Source organism: Bemisia tabaci, chromosome 6, assembly GCF_918797505.1.
Source record: "Bemisia tabaci chromosome 6, PGI_BMITA_v3".
Classification (NCBI taxonomy): domain Eukaryota; kingdom Metazoa; phylum Arthropoda; class Insecta; order Hemiptera; family Aleyrodidae; genus Bemisia; species Bemisia tabaci.
Window position 1 is genome coordinate 20,593,455 of NC_092798.1, and position 20,802 is coordinate 20,614,256.

At 36.7% G+C, this 20,802-nt stretch overlaps 1 protein-coding gene across 2 annotated transcripts in view; it reads right to left on the bottom strand.

The window, feature by feature from the left end:
* Nucleotides 1–5,253: 5,253 nt before the first annotated feature.
* LOC109041925 (uncharacterized) overlaps nt 5,254–20,802 on the bottom strand; it is a 46,620-nt gene continuing 31,071 nt past the window's right edge. The window contains exons 3-4 of one of the 2 annotated variants that reach the window (XM_019058433.2): nt 15,523–15,681; nt 5,254–6,865 (exon numbers count right to left, since the gene is read on the bottom strand). In XM_019058433.2, coding sequence (XP_018913978.1) covers nt 6,674–6,865; nt 15,523–15,681 — 351 coding nt within the window. In that variant the 3' untranslated portion in view covers nt 5,254–6,673. Of the gene's footprint in view, nt 6,866–9,882; nt 11,214–15,522; nt 15,682–20,802 lie in introns of those variants that run through there. The other variant, XM_019058443.2, reaches the window with a different exon arrangement.

The following is a 20,802-nucleotide window of genomic DNA, read 5'->3' on the forward strand; positions in this document are numbered from 1 at the left end:
CTCTCTCTTCCTTTTTGTAACAATTACCTAAAGTTTCTCTCTTCAAAGTTGACATCTTTTATCTTTACGATATCTCAATAGAAGTCACTCATTTCTTTTTTTCTATTACGGATGCTCATAGAAGTCAAAATACCTAACAATACAGAATTTGTCTACCCCTTTACTACTACTGATTCCTAAATATGTCAAAGACAGAAATACTGAAGATGGTTCATCGGTAATTTGAAAAAAATCAGATGAATACTTCACTTACAATCTACGAACCAATGTATCGACAAGTCAGGGTCACTGCGACATTTCCCAGAGAAAAGGTTAGTATGAATTAGTGCGAAAATCGTTTAAATAATTATGATACGGATTTTGACACTATGACGGATGTATAATATTTGGCTCAAATCTTTATAAGTTCAGAAAATATTATTTTTCTGCTCTTAGTTTTTCTTCCGTTTTGACTCTATGACTCTAATGAAGATTTTTCGTAGCGCTGGTACGCAGCTTCCGCTCGTGAAAAATATACTTTGAATAATTGGACTGCATTTTGCAATTTGCAGCTAAAAATTCTGTCTCATCTGAAAAAACACGTATGTGCATAGGGAAACTAATAGCACATGCGTTGTTTCTGAGCCGGGCCGGAATTTATAGTTACTAATTGCAAAATGTAGTCCAATTTCATGAAGCAGAAACGTTTGTACCGATTGTTTAGTCCCTCTGCCAGAAATATACAATAATTCAGTTGATTGTATACTAATTGCTACGTAATAATACTTGTTACCCCTTTACTTTCAAGAACACCATTTTTATTCGTCATCAGGAGGCAGGAGTGTGCCGATGATTCAAAAATTAAGGCAACATTTTAAAATCAACTATGATCACTGAATAATTCCAGCGGTATTTTTATCTGCATTGTCTCAGAGTGATGTGCCTCCTGAATTTTTTGAATAGTTTTTGTGTAAATCTGTTTTTGAATTATATTACGTTTTTTCGGTCATTTTAAATTATATCAAGCCCCATCATAGCATCTATTATGAATACACAAGCATTGACGATAGCCAACCATCCTTTCAGAACTCCTGAGGTGATTCTGTCGGGAAATTTATCCAGCGAGAACCGGGTGTATCCGAAATGTTGGAGGGTGTAGTAGCCGCTCACTAGAAATAAAACTGCCCCGAGAATCACCCATATCAAATCCTGGAACCAGAGAGAGAGGATTCTCAATGAGGAATGCACTCAGATAGACTCATATACGTGCGTTGTAAAGAATGGAACGTAACAAAGTAAATCCAATGAGCTGCACATTATGTATTTGACCGTTGACGGAAAAAAGACCTAAGTTCACATTAGATAAAGTGCTGCGAGAGGGCAAATTTCTTCGATTTGGGTTTAAAAAACTAAACTTGCAGAAGCGTTTCGAGCGTTTGTGCAACTTTGTTGACAACGTTTGTGCCAAAAGGCGGAGTAAGAATGCAGTATATCGAGGGCTAAAGTATACGAAACCTTGTTTTTAGGGCCTTTATTTCGGGCTGAAAATGCTCCTATGATATAATTCTACAATCAACGGTCCGCATCACATTATTTTGAATTTGCTGCCGACACTGAGGTCCTTTGATTCCGGCGAGCGGCCATCATGTGTCTTTCAAGCCGAATGTCTCCATACTTGGCTATCATTAAAAGAATCATCATTGCGAGATGAAAATTCTGACGATGATGGCAAGTGACATGTAAAAAGATATCAGAAGTTCAGTTTTGTAATAGTTATGCGAATAAAATGTGCAGCTCATTATCGTTTAATTTCACTTATTGTTCCCTTCTCCACTCAGATTGATTTACTTGGATTGATTTGGTTTATTTAAGGCGATAATGTACAATTGAAGTGCGAGGGCTACTCAGACTCACACTGTGCGGACTTTAGCACACAAATGCAGGATCTAGGACACTGGGTGAACGGTGCTCTCAAATTCTATACTTGCAAAACGACAGAAAAATTATAGATACTCATCAGACTCAACAAACTCCAGAACACACTAATTAATTTGAAGAATTCACGATAAAAGAAGTCAATACCTAATATCATAACTTCACCTGTTTCCCATTGGCCGAAAAAAATGAGAAATCAGGGAAAACTCAAGGAGTTTACGGTTTACCACAATTTTTTGTTTTTAAATTTTTATTTGGAGGGATAGTTAAATCTCCACTGAATAGATAATCCCAGAAAGAATCAGATTCATAATCATAGCGTATACCACTTACCTGTCTATAGTGACCGACGAGGCGCTGTAAAAGTTTCCTCTGCTTCCGCGATTGCGGACGGTCATCTTCGATTAAATGGGCAGTTGGCGAGTTTTGCATATTGAAAGTACTAATTTCCTTTCAATTTGAATATAAACTGATTCACATGCAATTTAATCACAGATTGATAAAGATTGATTGACTCTCTACTAGCGGTCCATCATCGGTAGAAACTTTTACTGGATCCAAAATTACCCTATGGGCATCAACAATAATTTGAATTTGACTTATTATTTCCTGCGGATGACCACCCTTTTGACGGTACTAGCTACCTTTTTGTTAGCCATGATTTCTAGTGATGCAGTGTGCCAAAAAAATTTAACAAAACGTCGTTGTGTTCACCAAACACATTTATCAACATTTCAAGAATTGCGGTGTGGAACTCCAAAAGTAAAAGTTTCCGCCTGTTGCAAAAAGGCCAGCAATGATGGATCTCTATTTGCCTCTAGTGTTTCGAACGGACGAATCCTAATGTTGCTAACTTGATTGACTCTCCATTTAAAAGGGCCGAACCAAGGAAATACACAGTAATCACAATATTGTTCGGGGAATTCATTCGTTAGCTGTTTCAGTAAAAATACATTAAAATTTTTAAACCTTGGGTAACAGATGCGACTTTTTTATTTTAAAGTCGTCGATTTTAAAAACGCAATTGAGACTGATAAAGAGTTTTTGGAGGTATTTAGTTTTAAAATTTGAAAATTAGTAATTCTTTGCTATTTTGATATTTCAAAATAAATTCAAAGCCGCAGAATGTATCAATTATCCTCATACAATCATCGGAATTTGCAATCATCTAAACATTGTAACTTTTGATCTTTTTCATTTTCAGCTTTTTAATTTATTTATTTTTATTTATAATTTCTGGTATTTTACTCGTAATTGTTAAGAAATTGAATAAGATCTTCATATTAAAATCAGAGAAGAAGTCACCCAAAAATAAGTTAAAACGAATACATAAAATAGCGTTGAAAAATATGAAAGTAAAAAATATCAAATTTGAAAACTTCTAAATTTGATAGACTTTATTTTTGTCTAAAAATTTCAATAAGAATCCAAAGACTTTTCTTCTTAACTTTTCTTTAAAACACTTCATGTTCCATTACTTTGTGACGTCTGCATGAGATTTCACATCCACAAATTATCTTTTTTCTCAGAGCAACACGTTGAAAAACTCGTAAGAAACTTTTTATAGAAATTAGAAAAAAGCCTGTAATATTGTCATAACTTCGACACAGCTTGCGCGAGCCATAATTGACCTTTGAATAATGACAAAGGTTATTAGTTGGAGACCGGCCTCATGAGCCTATTGTCGGCGCGGTGTCCATGACTGTTAGCGTGGCGTGTGCCTCTCGTTCAATTGAGATGGATTCATGACCTATTAATTCATTTTTCCTTCATCTCCGCTTTGTCACGGTTAATTTCATGTTGTTTTTTGGATATTAGGTCCCATCGCCAGAGCCCATCAGCCATCAGCTAGAGTCGCTTGAAAATAAATGACCTGCCATTCTATTTGTCGCATAGTGATGAGCACGAAGATGAATTTAAATGCATCGGAGTTCATCACAGGTTTGTTATTAAATATTTATAAATAGTTGGTCGACAACTTCTGATAGGACACCGCTGCTGAAATTGTAGGGTTTGGTCGAGTTAAATCAGAATTAAACTTTGTTTGACTCTCAGTTGAATCGGTTTCTGTTAGATGGGAGTAAGTCTACAAACTCATGAGCCCTGGCGTCATACGTGATCAACTGAAGCCAGGGCTCATGATTTTTTTAACTTACGCCCGTCTAACAGAAACCGATTAGTCTCTGTTCAACCTTTATATAATCTAGATAACTTACTATTTGTGAAAAAGATATGACTAAATTCATGGCAATGTTTCATGAAGAAATCTGACTGAAACTTTTTAACATGAAATCTGCCCTGCCTTAGCTGAGGGAAAAAACTATCAGCTAAGCCTAGTGGCCAGATAATGCTGAAAAATCAGCAACCATTTTAACACACGTAAAATATCTACATTTAATTGAAAAATCTGGTAACTTTGCAGTTACGGCACCGAATATGAAGTTTATAGGTGAGGTTCACTTAAAATAAAAATATGCGGAGAAACAGCACGATCCAACCTGGAAGATTAAATCAAAGCAATCTTGAGAGAGCAGTAATTTTTCTCTCTGTGAGAAATATCTGTTATGAGAAACTAATTTGAAGTCGTTGTTTCTACAAAGATTTTCTTCTGTCTAAGTTAAGTAAAACGTTCGGATTTTAAAATTTGAAGAATCTTTCAAATGGTCTGACTCTGACGGTGGCGTGGCGTGCTCTGCAATCTATCGATTGATCTGCCATTGAACCTATATCGACGGTGAAACTACCAAACCACGTATCTCGTTTGCGGTGTTTAAAAATCTACGCTCACATTTTATTTTTTTGAAGTAGACCAAATTAATATCATTCCTTGAAACTTTCACGGAATTTTCTCCGCACAAAGAGGAAAAATCACAGAAATTTTCAAGACTGGATGTTAAGTAGTTTTTATTTAAAAAATAAAGTATGACAGGAAGTCTGCGACGTCGCAAACCGAGATACGTGGTTTGGTAGTTTCACCGTCGATATAGTTTATGCCATAACCTATGGGAAATGATCGATAAATAGGGTGTTTGTAACGATCACCTAATCGATTCTTTACCATGGCTTCAATTGGGGAAATATCGATAATCGATCATTCACGCCACGCCAGTCGCCACTGGACTCTGAATATAATCAGTCCCTAGAATTATGCGCGTTAGCTCCTAACTAATTATTTACTGTATATTTAGTGCAACTATTTTTTTTCACTTATGGCGCTAAAATAATTTCAAACGTATCAATCAAAACTACAGTGCAAATGTGCTAAAAAACGCAAAAGAATGTTTCTCTGTTTTAATCTTTCATCAATGAAACGGTGGGTCTGAGTGCAAGAAAAAGGTGTTATTCACGATTAGTGAAACGTTTATTTGTAAAAATAAATATACAAATGACAAGAAACAACATTGAAAAAAAACAGATATACTCTTTATTTTGAACTAAATGCTATCAAGAAAGATGCTTCCAGATGACTTAGATTATTAATTTAACAATGAACGTAAATCTAATTCTTGGGAATGATCACAGAGTTAAAACGAGAAATACGGAAATATGTGTTCGAGGGAAGAAAAGTACTTTGAAAAGAAACTGTACATTGTTTGGGAAGACGAACAAATTATTCTGATTTGAACACAATTTTGTTTGGTCGGTGTACTAACTTCTTTTAGGTTTAGCATTAATTGTTGTAATGGGCTTGAAAAATGTGCGCATCTTTCCTGATAGCCTTTGTATAAAATTTGTATCATTTATAAAAGATTTGACACGAATGGTCAGAAAAATTAAGGCAAGAAGGGAGTATCGACGACATTTTTACGATGATCTGACTGGTTGAGTATCAAAAAACACTCAGCAAAATTCTTAGCAGACGAAAATCATCATTTAATGATCAGAAATAAAAATCGAATTTAACTACTTAACTGTTAAATGTGAGATGGCATTACCTCTCACTTGGGTCTATTTTGTGGTTTTACTTTAGTGATGATTGTTTTTTGTTTACTGAACGATGAGAAGCGAAATATTTACAATGTAACGTATTTAATTTATGACGGTAATAAATTAGAAATTTTAGAATTTTTATTTAATATTTAAATTTTATAAATAACAAAAATAAATATTATTAAGTAGACAGAATTCAATACTATACAGCAGGTACAAAATAATTTTGATCCCTTCGTTGGTTTCACTTTTTAGATTTAATTGTTCTTACTTTATACATACCACAAATATTTACTGTTGACGACTTTTCTACGCTCTGAACGGTCCCTCAAAGTTTCATTCCAGTTATACAAACATACTTATACTTCAAATTCTTCGCTTCTCTAAGATTTATATTTTCACATTATCACAAGGAGGACGACGCCTTTTCCCGGATTTGAATATTTTAATCTGATAAATTTCTCAAAAATGGGACAGTCAGTGAATGTTAAGCACACTTATTCGGCGTTTTCGTCGAAATCTCAGTCTTACGGAACAATGGTCGGTTATCTCTCTAGGTTTACGGTCGAAGTTTTACCGCAAAACATGTTTGAATATTAAAAAACTGTTTATCTCCGATTGTTCTCATTTTATTACCTTTACCTCTGAAGTTATGCATGGAATTTTTGATTACAGATACGCTAGTAAGAATATTTTGCTACTTCATGAATCCAGAATAAGTTAGAGTTCCATTGCGAGTTGCTTTTACCGCTGAATGTATAATACCTATAAGTGTGCTTAACATCCGGTAATGGGACGGTTTTTTATTAAGATGTTAAATTGGGTTAACTTAAAATCCGCCATCTTGGTAAACAAAGACGGCATCCACGATGAAAATAATTCCGTTGACAACAGCAAGCCATCCTTTGGTGAGGCCAAGGTTTGCCTGGTCTTTATTGTACGCCCAACCGGAGAAGTGTTGGATCGAGTAGAAACCTGATGCAAGGTACAAAATGGCTCCCAAAACAACGAAAAACAGATCCTAAAAACGGTAAAATGGTTGTAAAACCAAGTAACACATAAATTAGCTTCACTTCAAAAGCCAGCAGGATATATTTATTTAAAATGGGCCGGTGAGTATGATTTCCCATTCATCCGCTGGTCACACAATTTAGTACAGTTTAGTGATTAGTTCTACAGGATTTTATTTTTTATGTTCGCTCTGTTCATAATGAATTGGTTTTAAATGAAACCATCACGGAAAAAAGCAGGTCGGGGTTTAAGTCCCAACTGTTGGATGATATGGACATTCCCAATTAATTGGGGTAATACCCCGATTACTTGTGGTAGTATCCCGATAAATTAGGTTACCAACCCAAATTTTGCGGTACTACCCCAACTTTGGTGCCACCAAAATTAATTGGAAATGTCCATATCATCCGACAAATTGGGGTAGTACCACAATTTTAGGGGATAACCCCCGACACTTTTTTTTCCGTGATACCAACCAAAATCCACGAATGAGAACAACGCAAGTTCATGACATATCTTAAATTGTGATCATCAACCAATTCTGGAAAGTCGCTTTCAAGATCCGTCCAAGCTTCACTAATTTCGATTTCTGTTATCTAAAGTCTGTACTTTCACACATTTGTTTATGGTGTGTGACACACCGATTTGCAGAAATGCCGTATTTTGCCGTATGTCATGAATGTCATACGTTGTCTCACAAAATAAATGGATAGTAGGTGGAGCTAAAAACTATGCGGTAATTACTAGGTATTTTGCATTAAAATAGAATGATTACGAGTGATCATCAAAATGTGGATGTTTAGATTTTATTGTTGAACGTACAAAAAACTGAAGTTTAAAGCATTAGAGGAGGCATAAGCAAGAAGCGAAAAGCACTTTTTTAAGCCTTTATAAGGGCACGCTTAATTGACATGAAACCTGTTAAATATTTGTTTAGATACTTAAATAACACTGCAGAGGCATTTGCCTTTAAAAGTTATCCTCAGAATTTATACAATTCCTCGAGTGTCCATAAAAATCCATGGCAAAATCTATTCAAAGAATGATTTTTTCACTGTTTAACGATGGATTCAGGAGTTGATATCGCTCGAGATAGTTTAATTGGAATGATTATCTGTTTAATGAAATAGCAATGGTATTTACATATGATGTATCGATCTTCAAGCAAAAAAGGGCGTGGGTCACAATGACCGGAGTTTCGGTTAATTTAGGAAGTTATCAACCAAATTAACTAAAGTTTCCGGTCGTAAAAATTAATATTAAGTTTACATAATCGAAAGTCTCAGTAAATAATACGCAACTCAGTGTATGCCTGCTTCACAAAAATTTCGATTACCTAAACTGAATATTTCCTTGGATATTACTTGCACCAAAAACTTTGGAGGCCCATAAGAAATCAAGGGGTTCTCCCTTTTTAGCATATTTACACGCTAAACAAAAAGGCTTGTACCAAATTCCTTGCAGTGAAAATTTATTCCGTTGGTGATTGTTTGTGAAATACTCACTATCTTCCAAACTACGCACTGATTCCAATGGAAAACGTTTCTAATTTGTTTATACGTGTCCAGTTCACTTCATTTGAGATTCCATTACGAGATCAAGCAGTCTTTTCTGTGTTAAAATATATGATATTGTCCAACATGTACGAATAACATGAAGTAGTCCTATAAATGCACTATTATTTTCTTTTGACATCTTGCTAGTAGCAGTGCCACCAATGTTTCCATTAACTCCATTCGCCATGTAGACATTAAATAAATTAAATAAATAATTTACAAATTTTCACTATTAAAATCTAAAATATTTGGTTTTCCTCTAAGCGACGAAGCATAGATGAAGGGTGCCATGTTCCCTGCAAAAGCATCACACTTGTTAATGGCGGGAAGAACCTCCGTCTTTGTACACGAAAACAGCGTCAATGATGAAGACGATACCGTTGATAACAGCGAGCCACCCTTTAATGAGACCCAACGTAGCGACCGGCCTGCTCGAGGCCCAGTAAGAGAAGTGGTTGATGACGTAGAAACCGGATAGTAAGAATAGAACAGCGCCCAAGACAACGATAAACAAATCCTAAAACGGGAAAATTGGGGGCATTTTAACAACATTTACTCGAGACGGGTTTGCGTGCGCGTGAGTTCGAGCCAAGAAACAACTGGTCCCGTGTTAGATTGAGAGTCGGAAAAACCCCGAGGAAGGCAAGAGACCGGAAAATAGGTCATTCAGTTACACATTCATATTTTATTCCGCTATTGATGATAAATTAACCCTATAGAACTGGGATCATCGGCATTCTTCAACACGATTCTTTCGAGCAAGGGTAGTTAAGTACATAATACGGAGAATCATTCATCGATTAAAAGTTAGGAGTTATACTGACAGGTTTTGACAGGAGATTTACTATAGTTTTCGTTTCACTGTGCGTCAGTGTATTTTCATACCAAGCGATTTGACTCAAGTGCGCTAAGCACACGCTACACTATGGAAAGTAACAAGAGCCGGAGCGCCTTCAAACACTCGTGTATGCAACATAGACATCTTTGGAGTAGGAATAGTTGTATCCCAGGCCTCAATGTCAAAATCGATTTTTTTAGCGTGAGAGCGATAAATATGCGAGGGTCAAACTACACTTGGCACGAAATGAGATCACGATACATTAGTTTGAGTTCGAAAATAGTTAAAATTTCAGGACAAGCTTACAAACTTGGAGTTTCATTATATTCCCCAGCGGAAGACTGTTAAAGAAGGAAGTTCATTCGGTTAGTCCTAATTCGTTAATGTTCCAATCAATTGACTCGAGAAACAGGAAAGATTTCAACATCATTCAGAGAGTAAGTATCGACTCACAAGTAAATATTAGGTTAGTTCAATTCTACGTTTCAATTATATTGACTGTTTGATTTCACCATTGATGGAAGAGCATGGGTTTCAGTATTCATTTCAGGCATTACAGTGAATCTCTTCTTAATAGGATAGAAATATCTAATGGAGATTGATATATTTTCAGAAATAAAGAGAAACAAAGGGTTCTTTTTAAAAGAGAAAGGTTTATTTTAAGAAAAATAAATAAATATTTTAGAAACGAACAAAATTCACTGAAAAAGTGGCATGCAAAACGTTTAACAGATAAATGCGTATGAAAGTCGATTAAAAAAAACAATTATACTTTTAGAAGAAAAAAAATAAGGAACTGCAAAAACCTTTGTGATTATCTGCTCAAATGGAAGGAGAGTTAAGACTTACAGTAAAAAAAAGGCTCAATAAGTTTGATTAATTGCTCTTAACGGAGAGGGTTACTACGATCTATTTGAAAGGCCTCTTTGGAAGTGACTAACATTCTATTGAAAACAGTTATACAGAAATTTGGTTTTTTGAATGCATTAAACTGAAGATTTCCCTATCACTAAGCTACTGAGTTTATCTTGAAAATAACATGAAAATGCTGACTGGAAAATGCAGAAATAAAATATATTAAAATTTGTTCCTTTTGAATTTTTTAAAATATATAGGTATAACAGTTAAAATCACGAGCATTTTCAGTAAATGCAAAGAGTAACATAAATGCAATTAATATTACCCTGACAGATCATTCAAAAAGTCATGGAAGGAGTAGACAGTAGACAGAAATACTACAAATGTTAGTGTTGGTATGACTCAAATTCCAATTATTGCACCTGGCCTGAATACACTTGAATATTTAGAAAAACCAGTTAACATCAGCGAAATGATTCCTCGGCCGAAAGTGAATCCGATGCAAGTGTTAAATTAAACTTATTTAAATAAATAAATACGTCTTAAATAAATAAATTAGATGAACATCCCTTTGGGGGAAAAATGAATTCAATGAGAGACTACATAAAGATAGGTGGTGAAAGATGAGGTGAAGGTATACTGGATGGGTACTTTGGTCGCAGATCTGTGTGTTTTCTTGATTTCCAGCTTGAGAAGGTGGGAATTTTTGTAAAGTACTCATTTAAAAGGAGAGAAAGAGTTGTCTAGAACTTTCGCTCACTCGTATATTCATTAATGAGTGAAGAAGACAACTCCTTCCAAATTGGGAACTAATGTGTATAAAATCTCTGAGAGCCAGCGGTTGATTTGATACACATTTTTCAGAAGTGAAGAAGTTAAAAAGAGGTAGGAGGGGAAATTTGATTGGATATTTAAGTTTATTCGCCTCGGTAAGTGAAAACAGCGTCAATGACGAAAAAGACTCCGTTGAGAACAGCGAGCCAACCCTTGGTGAGACCTAGGTTAGTGCTTTTGGAGTCAAGCCTGAGGCCGTGCGAGAAATGATCGATAGCGAAGTAACCGCAAAGTAAGAACAAAATGGCTCCGACGACAACGAAAAACAGGTCCTGAAAGTAAAACGAACCGATGCTTTATTAGAAACTGCTGCAGGCTGCAGGCGAGGTTGCCGTTAATTAATCAAAGCGAACGTTAATGATTCAGCGGCGAAAAAATTCCCTGCACAACGTGAACTTCACCGAGGAGACAAAACTCAGCAAAATGATTCGAGCACCTTATCACATGCATATTATCGAAGTATTGAGTGAGGTTGAGGAATCTGCATTTGTTTGTTTAAATGATTCCATTGACATTTATCTCAGGAGATTGATAGTGACCTCTATGGGTTTCCAATCATTATTTATTCCTCGTCCACCTTAGTTCAAGGGAAAATTGTTACAGTTAAGTAAAGAAATGGAAAGGCGCATAAAGAAAAACAACTTCTTTCTCTTTTTTCCATTCTTTAATTTTTTGTTTTGATTTTAAGCCTCAAGGAGATTTCGTTGCTCTCTTGCAAGTAACTGCAGCATTGTCTGCACTCCAGCAGTTTTTTGTTTCGCAAGGAAATTCGGAGATCCTTTAGGTTTCAATTTGTGCTCTCTAGATGTTTAAACTACGGCTTAGGCATGTTGGATTCTCACCGTGGTGTTGAAACAAGAATAAGAGAAAGAGAGTAGAAAAATCTCCATCTCAATGCCCTCTTCTAGTTTCACGAGTGCTATTTGTTTTTCTAGTAGTCACTCAGCCTCACTCGTTTTCTTCATGATTTTGGGCTAAAATGTACTAAGACATGACTCTTTCTTGTAAAATTTGGTTATGTTAATCAATGCTACTGCTTTAAATGCATTCCTGCATTATTAGTACCTATACTTTGTCGGAAAGAAAGAATCCCAGAAGAATCTCCAATAGGCTCCAAGCTGCGTAAAAATTAGAGAACTACATAACCACACCATTTGGCTCATGCGATTTAGTTTATGATTGATAACCCAGTTAGAACACGGCGATTATACTGATCTTAATATGTTAGAGGTGAAAGTAAAATTCAAACGATGGACTCAAAAGTTGAAAGAATAAAAAGAAGTTTCTCTAAAAAATAAACCAATATCAGGGTATGCAAATGTCGAATTTGAACTATAGTCATGCGATACTAGTCGATGTAATAAAAGCAGGAGTTCTTTGTTGGAGATATAAATGGAGATATAAAGAGTCGAATATCACAATCACAGGTATAATTAATTGATTAACGCTGACAGAACTTCCTTTGAGCAAACCGATGTGAATCTTCAAATACAATCTATGAGATGTAATTATGAAACAAACTTTTCAATGCAGATAATTTAAATATTTTAGACAGGACGTCGAGATCGATTAAAAACCCCGGGTTGCATTTTCCTCAAAAACAAAATGTAGCTCAAAAATATAACTTAAAAGCAAGTTTAGATGAGGGAGACGGGAGAAAATGAGACAAATATTTCGATGATACACGCGCCTCACTTTCGAAAATTCAACCGTTTAGAACGCACTTAAAAATTGGATCTTATGAGTATATTAATTGTTGTGCGCCCCATTATCCCGAGAGACATTTTCCAGTTAATGGTTCCCCGACGAAATTTTTCGTTGTCAAAAACTGAAAATTTCCTCAAGAAGACATGGAAGTCTCTTTGAATGACAGAAATGGACCGCGTTAAACAGAAACGAACCAAGCCACATCAGCTATTGCCAAATTTAACAGGGAAATTACATTTTTTACGAGAGAACGTCTGTGCAGATTCCTTTGAAAATTGTAAGGAATTTGCTTTGAATTATGGAGAAAATTCACTGAAATTTGCACAAAAATCCGCACAACCGTTTTCAGGTAAAATTTAATTGCTCGATTAAATTTGGTAATAGCTGATGTGGCTTGGTTCCTTTCTTTTAACGCGGTCCAAATATCGTATGAAAAAATAGGATTTCCTGTTACATACATACATTATAGTCGCTTTTATAGCGCTCTCTGGCGCTCTGCGAGGCTCAGCCACCACAAAACTTGATTCTCCCACAACCCGTTCTTTACTGTTATTTTTACCCGATTTAATGTTTTTTACTGCAATTCTTGTTCAGACGTTTTAAATTGCAATTCTTACTGATCCAAAAAAAAAAAATGTTATCCACGTTCGCTGTCCTTGGATGCAAACTAAAACTATCGAAGGACGTTTTAAACGATGTTCAAAAACTAAACGCCACAGTTTTTCTTCTTATTGATATTATGAATAGAAATACGATAAATTGAGCCATGTGACTTCCTTGTTTCTATTTGAAGAGAACCGAAAAATAAAATTTGTTTGTCGAAAGCCGGCAACACGACGAGTGAGTTGTTTACATTTTAACTCAACTCCGCAGACAACTTTTTCCGTAGGCGCGATTTACGATTCCTGCGCATTACGAATTTGTGAGTTTGACCTAGAACCAAACGTAAAAGTAGCACCCTGCAAATCACTAATCTTATTTTTTCGTGATTCGAACCAATTTCAGACCAACGTGCAAGAAGTTGACATTCAAGCGGACCACAACACGCCTTCTCCACCCCGGTCAATAAAATGAGGGAGCAAGGGCGCGAATACTCTCTCTCTCAGGGTGGCATGAAGCGTAAGAAAGAAATGAAAGATCGGAAATTTCAGTGAAATATTTCATATTTTTTAGGGGCTAGAGTATGCAGCCCTTACTCAAGCCCAGAAGTAATGGAGTTTCAACCTCAGCGAGTCGACGACGAAACTTCTGCCTCAGTCATTACGTTGGCGTTTTAATTCCAAGCAAAATATATTTATTTGTCACACGAGTATTTATAAAAGTCAATGTTCTTCAGGCTAAATGTTCCGAAAAATGAAGTGGTATAAAACGTTGCCCTTTACATGCATAAAATGTATGAATATGCGATTTGCGTTGCGATGAAATCAAACTTTAACTGTGTAGTAATTCAATATTTCATGTTGAATCAACCTAAAGTACCTAAATGCTCACCAATTCCTCAAAGCAATAAAATGAGTAAGTTTATGCAGATTTACCCGAAAATATTTTACGGGAAGCATTTCGGAAAAAATTGAATTCATTGGGGAGAGATGTGTTAGTGATAAGTGAAAAAGATGCAATGCAAACTTCAGATCTTAAACCAAACAAGCGTGCATTTTCAAGGGACGATGCCAAGAAGCTGTATGCACACTAAATGCTGCAAGTGTTAGTGCGGATATTTAGGTAGCTGAAAAATAGTTATACATAACGGCAGGAAATTTATACGCTAAATGTTTGAAAATTTAACGCTAATAATTAAATAGAAAGTTCTATATGTACACGGATTGTAAAATTCAAAATATGGATTTTCTTCATATGAAAAGAATAAAATCATAATGGATATTTTTTACTATAAAACCACGATGAATATCATTTGAATTTGCATAGACATAGGCTTGAAATAAGTGTCAAAATTGTGTGTTGTAATTATTTGGTACTAACAATTCATCGCTGAGTTCATGTTTCTAAGTCTTGAACAATTTGCCACTTTTCAAAACAAGTAATGTTTTCCGAATAAGAGCCATAGTCTGGAATAACTTATTACTAACTTTTATGAGTTGTGATGCATGCATGCGAAAATATTTACTTTTTATTTATTTATTTTTTTCTTTTTGAGTGAAAACATATTCCAAAATCACAACATGCTCCTATGTCCTCATTTGATCTTGTTTTAAGATACCTCCTCCACCAATTTCTTCAGCGCCTTATCCAACTCTTTCGTTTTGAAGCACTGTCTACACACGTGAATTTGACATTGAGCAAGTTCTTAATTTTTAAGTAAGAGAAAAATCCACCTATCAGAAGAGATTTTTTGATTAAATTCATCAAGATGTTGCGACAGCTTTAAATTTTCCTTTTGATGATGATTTTTCCATGAACTTGGGAGCGAAACTCAACCAACTAAACATTTTTGTCCAGTGATGCTAATTTTTAGTTAGTGCCACTCGGACTAACGGCCAAAAAACACTTATCCATTGGACTGCATTTTGCAATTTGGAACTATAAATTCTGGCCCGGTTTAAAAAACAACGTATGTGCCATTAGTTTCCCTGTGCACATAAGTGTTTTTTCAGGTGAGCCAGAATTGATAGTTCCTAATTGCAAAATGCTGTCCCATTAATGTCAACAATGAGTTTACTTATGGTTTCAATTTTATTTTCTAAAAGCTCTAAAAAAAGCTCATCAAGGCTCGCTTTGCCCGAAAACCGCGAGGATGCATTTGGTGAGCTTCATGTTTCAACCTTTAATTTTTCCTCCTTCGCGTGTAAACAGTGCAAAACTAAGAGATAAATTCGTAGTAACGGTAACCCATGATCAAGTATTAGAGGTACTCACGATTTTCTTGTTGATTGGGTTTCCAGTCAAGTATCCCACAAACGACCCCAGCATAATGATGAAGTACCCGGCAAAGGTCGCCGTACTGAGGAACAGGGAGTGGGTGTCATTGCTTTCGAAGCTTTTGTAGTGGAGGAAGAAGATGATGATGGTCAGGATCTGCAAAGAGAAGGTCGAATATTAGACGCATAATGGAATACATTTTGACACGAAAAAAGGGTAAATACGTTGGAGAGAAGAATAATGATCTATTGTTTGTGTGACAACTTTACCCCTCCTTTATTTAATAACCTTGTTCGATAGATGCGTTACTTGTGAAGTTACTTATTGATCAAGGTTGATCTCTAAGACAGTGGTCAGAGGCCATTTATTGATCAGTTCAGTGAGGGTTCAAACGCTGATGAATGGAATTTAAAGTACGGCAAAGTATAGAGACTAAATGTTTTGATTATGAATCGATGGTAAAAAATCAGCGGCATTCCTTGTCTCATAAGTTGTTCACAAGAAAGGTCCAAAATTGGAGTTCAGGTAACACTTGCCCCTTTTCTGCGTCCCCCTACTGTTTATTTAAGTATTCTTTTCAAGACGTAGCACACAAGGCTATCTCCAAGATTTACAGAATTTTACCCAAATTTTTATCCAAATTATTATCTCAGCTTCTGCCTATGTCGCCCCCTCCTCTCATCCTTTTTTAAAGAAAAAAAAAAAAAAAAAAAAGGGTTTGCACTTTCATTCAACAAATATTCACCATGATTAGGCTCCAACATTCTCAAAAGATTGAAACACGGACATGAAAAAATGAAATTTCTTTTCGGCTTAATTTGTTTTACCTTAATTCATTGAATTTTCACACGCCGGGAATGCCCTATACATTGCGCAACAGGAACCCGAAAATTTGACGAGGAATTGAAAATTTGACTCATGATAATCTCCTTTCAAAAATCCTAAATCAAGTTATTCACATTTCTAAGTATTTCATGATCTCTTGACTGTTTTCTTATATTTCAAAAAATTTCACGGAATATAATGAAATTTTCAGCTCTGTTCAGTGTTTGGGCGGCAATTTCGAATTCAATTTCCGACGAAATCCGGCAACTCGTTTCCGAGGTTGCGGCACTAAGGAGTGGCATTTACTACGACTTCCAGCGGCGCACGGTGGATCGAGTCAATGGTAGAGGTCAGACATGATTTAAAAACTTGCAAAGCATATATCTTCATTGATACGGAATTTTGATGTTTTAAAAGTAATTTCATTGGTTTTCTCGTCACCATTTTCTGTAAAGAGCACCCCTTAAAATTAAAATTGTGATGAGATAAACGTAAAATTTCACAATTTTTGTCAAAAATTCTATGTCCGACTTCTTCCATTGACTCGATCCACTGTGCGGCGGCTACGGATGCCGCTGCGTTACGGCGCGGCGCGGCGTGGCGAATGCCGCCGTGGGCGTTGGACGTCCGCGTCACGGCATCACGTCGAGGGGGGGGGGGGGCGTGCGGGGTATTTTGCGCGGGAGAAGTGGAATGAGTAATAAAAACAAAAGTGAATCATTCGCGACTTGCGACCACCTCGCTCACCTTGCCCACGGATGTGACTCGGATGAGCGGCGGGCAGGAAGGTCTACTTCGCGAAAAGAGGAACCGCCCGCGAATCGTCGTGGGAAATCTGCGAACGCATGCCAGGATGTGATGGTCAGTTGCGCCAATGGAGATGTTGCATGTGTGAGGAATTTGCGATTTGACTATTGATTCTTATGTGAAAAATTGCGAGAGACACGATGGTGCCACTGGTTTTCTCTGAAACCAACTCCCAAGCTCAAAAAAAGCTCTCAAAGTGAGGTCAAAATGGAGGGGATATCCCACGCTATCCTGAGAGTCCACCTCTACAAACTCCCCATGCAAAGATAGGGAGCAAATGCATTTGCAGGGTTGCCGTGTTTTCAGTTTTAGAGTCCTCAACTAAAGTGGCAGCCCTGTCAATGTATTTGCTCCCTATCTTCGCATGGAGAGTTTGTCATAAGAGTCGAGGCATAGATCAATTAATAACTCATCGAGCAAGGGCAATTTTGATTTCAAGAGCACTCAACCACATTTCACCACCCTGGCTTTAATATATGGTGACGTTATGTTTGTTTACATTACAGCGAACTTCATCGATTAACACGGCTACTAAATATAGCTAGATTCACACACTTGAAGTCTAGCTGCATCTGAGTTGAAAGTCATCTTTCAAGTAGTCATCATTCACCGATGATCGTGAAAATTGGGTCGATCATCGATAAAGGATGACCCCCACTTTTGGTTGACCTCCAGCAAACTTGCAGCATGTAATGGAGAATGCACGCTTATTGCACTTACCAACGAGGTGGATGATGTCATAAGGTTTCCCTTGTAAATAATTGATTCAATTAGTTCCTTATCGCAAGATACAGTTCAAATCAGATTTGGATTTTTCTTCTGAGTGAGGATTAATTAATATCAAACCAAGCTCGACCATGAATATTTAGATATTAAAAAGGAGAAAAAAGCTCACAGATGAGGCACCAGATAGGTGGAGTCTCCCTAACGACAAAAATTCATCAGGCATACTCTCCTTTTAAATAAATTTTCAAAAACAAAAATCAGTCAAAATGACCGTTCAATATGGCTGCAGTGGACTTTCCGGCCACCCTATACTCCTACAGTATGTATATAATGAAACAAGTAGAGATGAATCACTTTTCTGGCCTTGAGCTAAATGATCCACATGAAATGACCCACGAATGACGGGAGGTCCCTCTTTTGCTGTTCAATCACCGTAAAGTTTCGCCTGCACCCACACCGTCGTCGCCCCAAAATTCATGTCACGAGGCTGCCTCAGATCATGAATGAATTTTGATGGCCCCTGGTGTAATAAACTCTACCTTACTCGTGCCAAAAACGTGCTGAGTTTCTATGAATTAAAGGTAGTCACCAGCTTCGTAATTTTTTTTTTTTTTTTTTTTTTTTTTTTTTAAAGTCGGTTAAAGTTTTCACGGCTAGGAGAATCTATCGCCGCCTTTCCAGGTGAGATATTTTGGCAACAAAAATGATTAATGCGAATGAGCCTAGTCACGCGCGAAAATATTATAGGTATTTTTCGCTGTTTTCCTCTCATATTTACGTTGTTGAAAAAAATAATCGTTCCACTGTTTATTTCCTAAATAACACCCACTCTGTTGGAGCTCTATGGATATGAGAGATTTTTATGGAGAGAACGGCTAATCACATAGGAGCCCCAATATAGAAAAAAGTACTGGGATTGGTTAAGAAAAGAAAATTCTCTAAATTCGATGTAAGAAAATGCGCACAAGAGCGCACAGGATAATAATGTTCATAAGTTTATAATGTTTATTAGGGTCAATAAAAGATATTTTTTGGTAAAAGACTGGTACTTTCAGGCGAAGTAAATCCATTTTTTTACCATCGATGAAAACTATGTTTACTGCAAAATTTGTTCGACATCTCAATGTTAGCTGACTTTGTTATAAATTCACCTTACACTGGAAAAAAAAAAAAAAAAACCACATTGGATCTAGTGTCCAGACTCTTAAAAACATCGACAAGAAAGAATACTCTTGATTCAATCAGATTTAACCTTAAATCAAGAACCATGCCTCTTAATTTGAGCGGATTTTCTTTTGATTTAAGCTTTAATCTGATTGAATTAAGAGTCTTTTTTTTGGCGATGTTTTCGGGAGTCTGGACTCTCGATCCAATGTGTTTTTTTTTTTTCCAGTGGTAAGCCAATGATCAGTTTTTCCGGTCCGCTAATGAGCAAATTTTAATGAAAAACGAATACAGACGCTTTAAAATGCGTGAGGACCTATAAACTCATAGAAACAGGCGTTCTCCAAGTTCTAAATTGCGATTTTTCTATTACCCCGGTCTTAAATTCCTTGAGTAAAGAGGACAAATACACAGGCACCACGAATCAAAAGCTGTTTTCATTGAGTGAGCCCCTATTGACCCGTCGCGGCGCGCGAAAGTATTTCAGTCATAAAAATAAGTCATTCATCCTCGTTTCCCCCGTTCCAAATTTCTCGGCGCTGGGTACTTGAACTTGCTCCGGAATATGAAAGTGGTGGAGTTAAAATTAGGTCCATCAGTTTGAGTTTCTCGCGATGACGATCTGGACCGTTTCCAAACATCAGAGCGGAGCGAGACTGTTGATATTCGCTCCTTTCATTTTCTTTTTTCCCGCCGGGCTCATAGTTTACGCCCGCACGGCACGGTTTTCCCGAACAAAAACCACCCAACTCCAACTAAAACCTTACGCAAGTCGGCGGTTTTTACCGAAAATTCTTAACTCGGCCCCGCGCTATAGCTACGTCATCTTGAAAAATGTACCAATTAATAAAAAGCTCGTTTCGGGTGCCCGCCGGCGGCGCTGCAGCCATGGTGGTTACTCATTGTTGCCAGATTGAACGATATATTTTGTATATTTTACGTTAAACTAAAAAAACACAAGGAAACGGGTAACCAAGGCTAGAAAACAACAAACACGTCTGGGACCTTTCAGGATGGTTTCCACCCCCTCTTCTACAAAGTGATAACCTCACTTTTTTTACCACGAATGGGGGTTGAAGATTTTGATTTCTATAATTTTCTATATATTTTTGTTTCCTGGTTGATGAAATGGTTGAAACCACCCTGAAACATCTCAGGTTTTGTTTTTGTTGTTTTTTAGCCTTGGTTTTACCCGTAATCTTGTGTTTTTAGTTGAATTATTCGGGCTCTTTTGTGTAGTATATATTTTTTGCGTTGAATTATACTAGACAATTGCTTACTTATCATCAAAATCTGGCAACTATGTGGCCGCTAATTTCGTCGTGCGCGGCTAGTTAAGTCAATCATGTTCTTGTCGCGCGCTTAACCTCAGTCCACCTGTGAATTGAAATAAACTTTGATGTTCTACACTCATGTTGACATGTGCGGTGTGCTCGGAGGCCGCGCGCCAGCAAAAAAAAAAAAAAAAAAAAAAAAAAAAACACACTAGGAAATATTTTTTCCCCCTCCAAGCCACCACGACTGAGAAGCTTTTTTTGGCCGTTTTTTGAATAGAGGCTTTATACTATATTCGACCTGGCGGCGTCTGAAATAGCTCCAGAATAAATAAATAATTTATCCAACCGTTTGTCGGTCACTGGGCGAAGCGGAGGCGCCAGAGGCATTCGCACAGAGCATTTCTATTTTAGTCATATTGTTTGTTTCCATTCTGAATTTTTTCTGATAGCTCGCTGATCGGTTGCACTGCGGATTCCT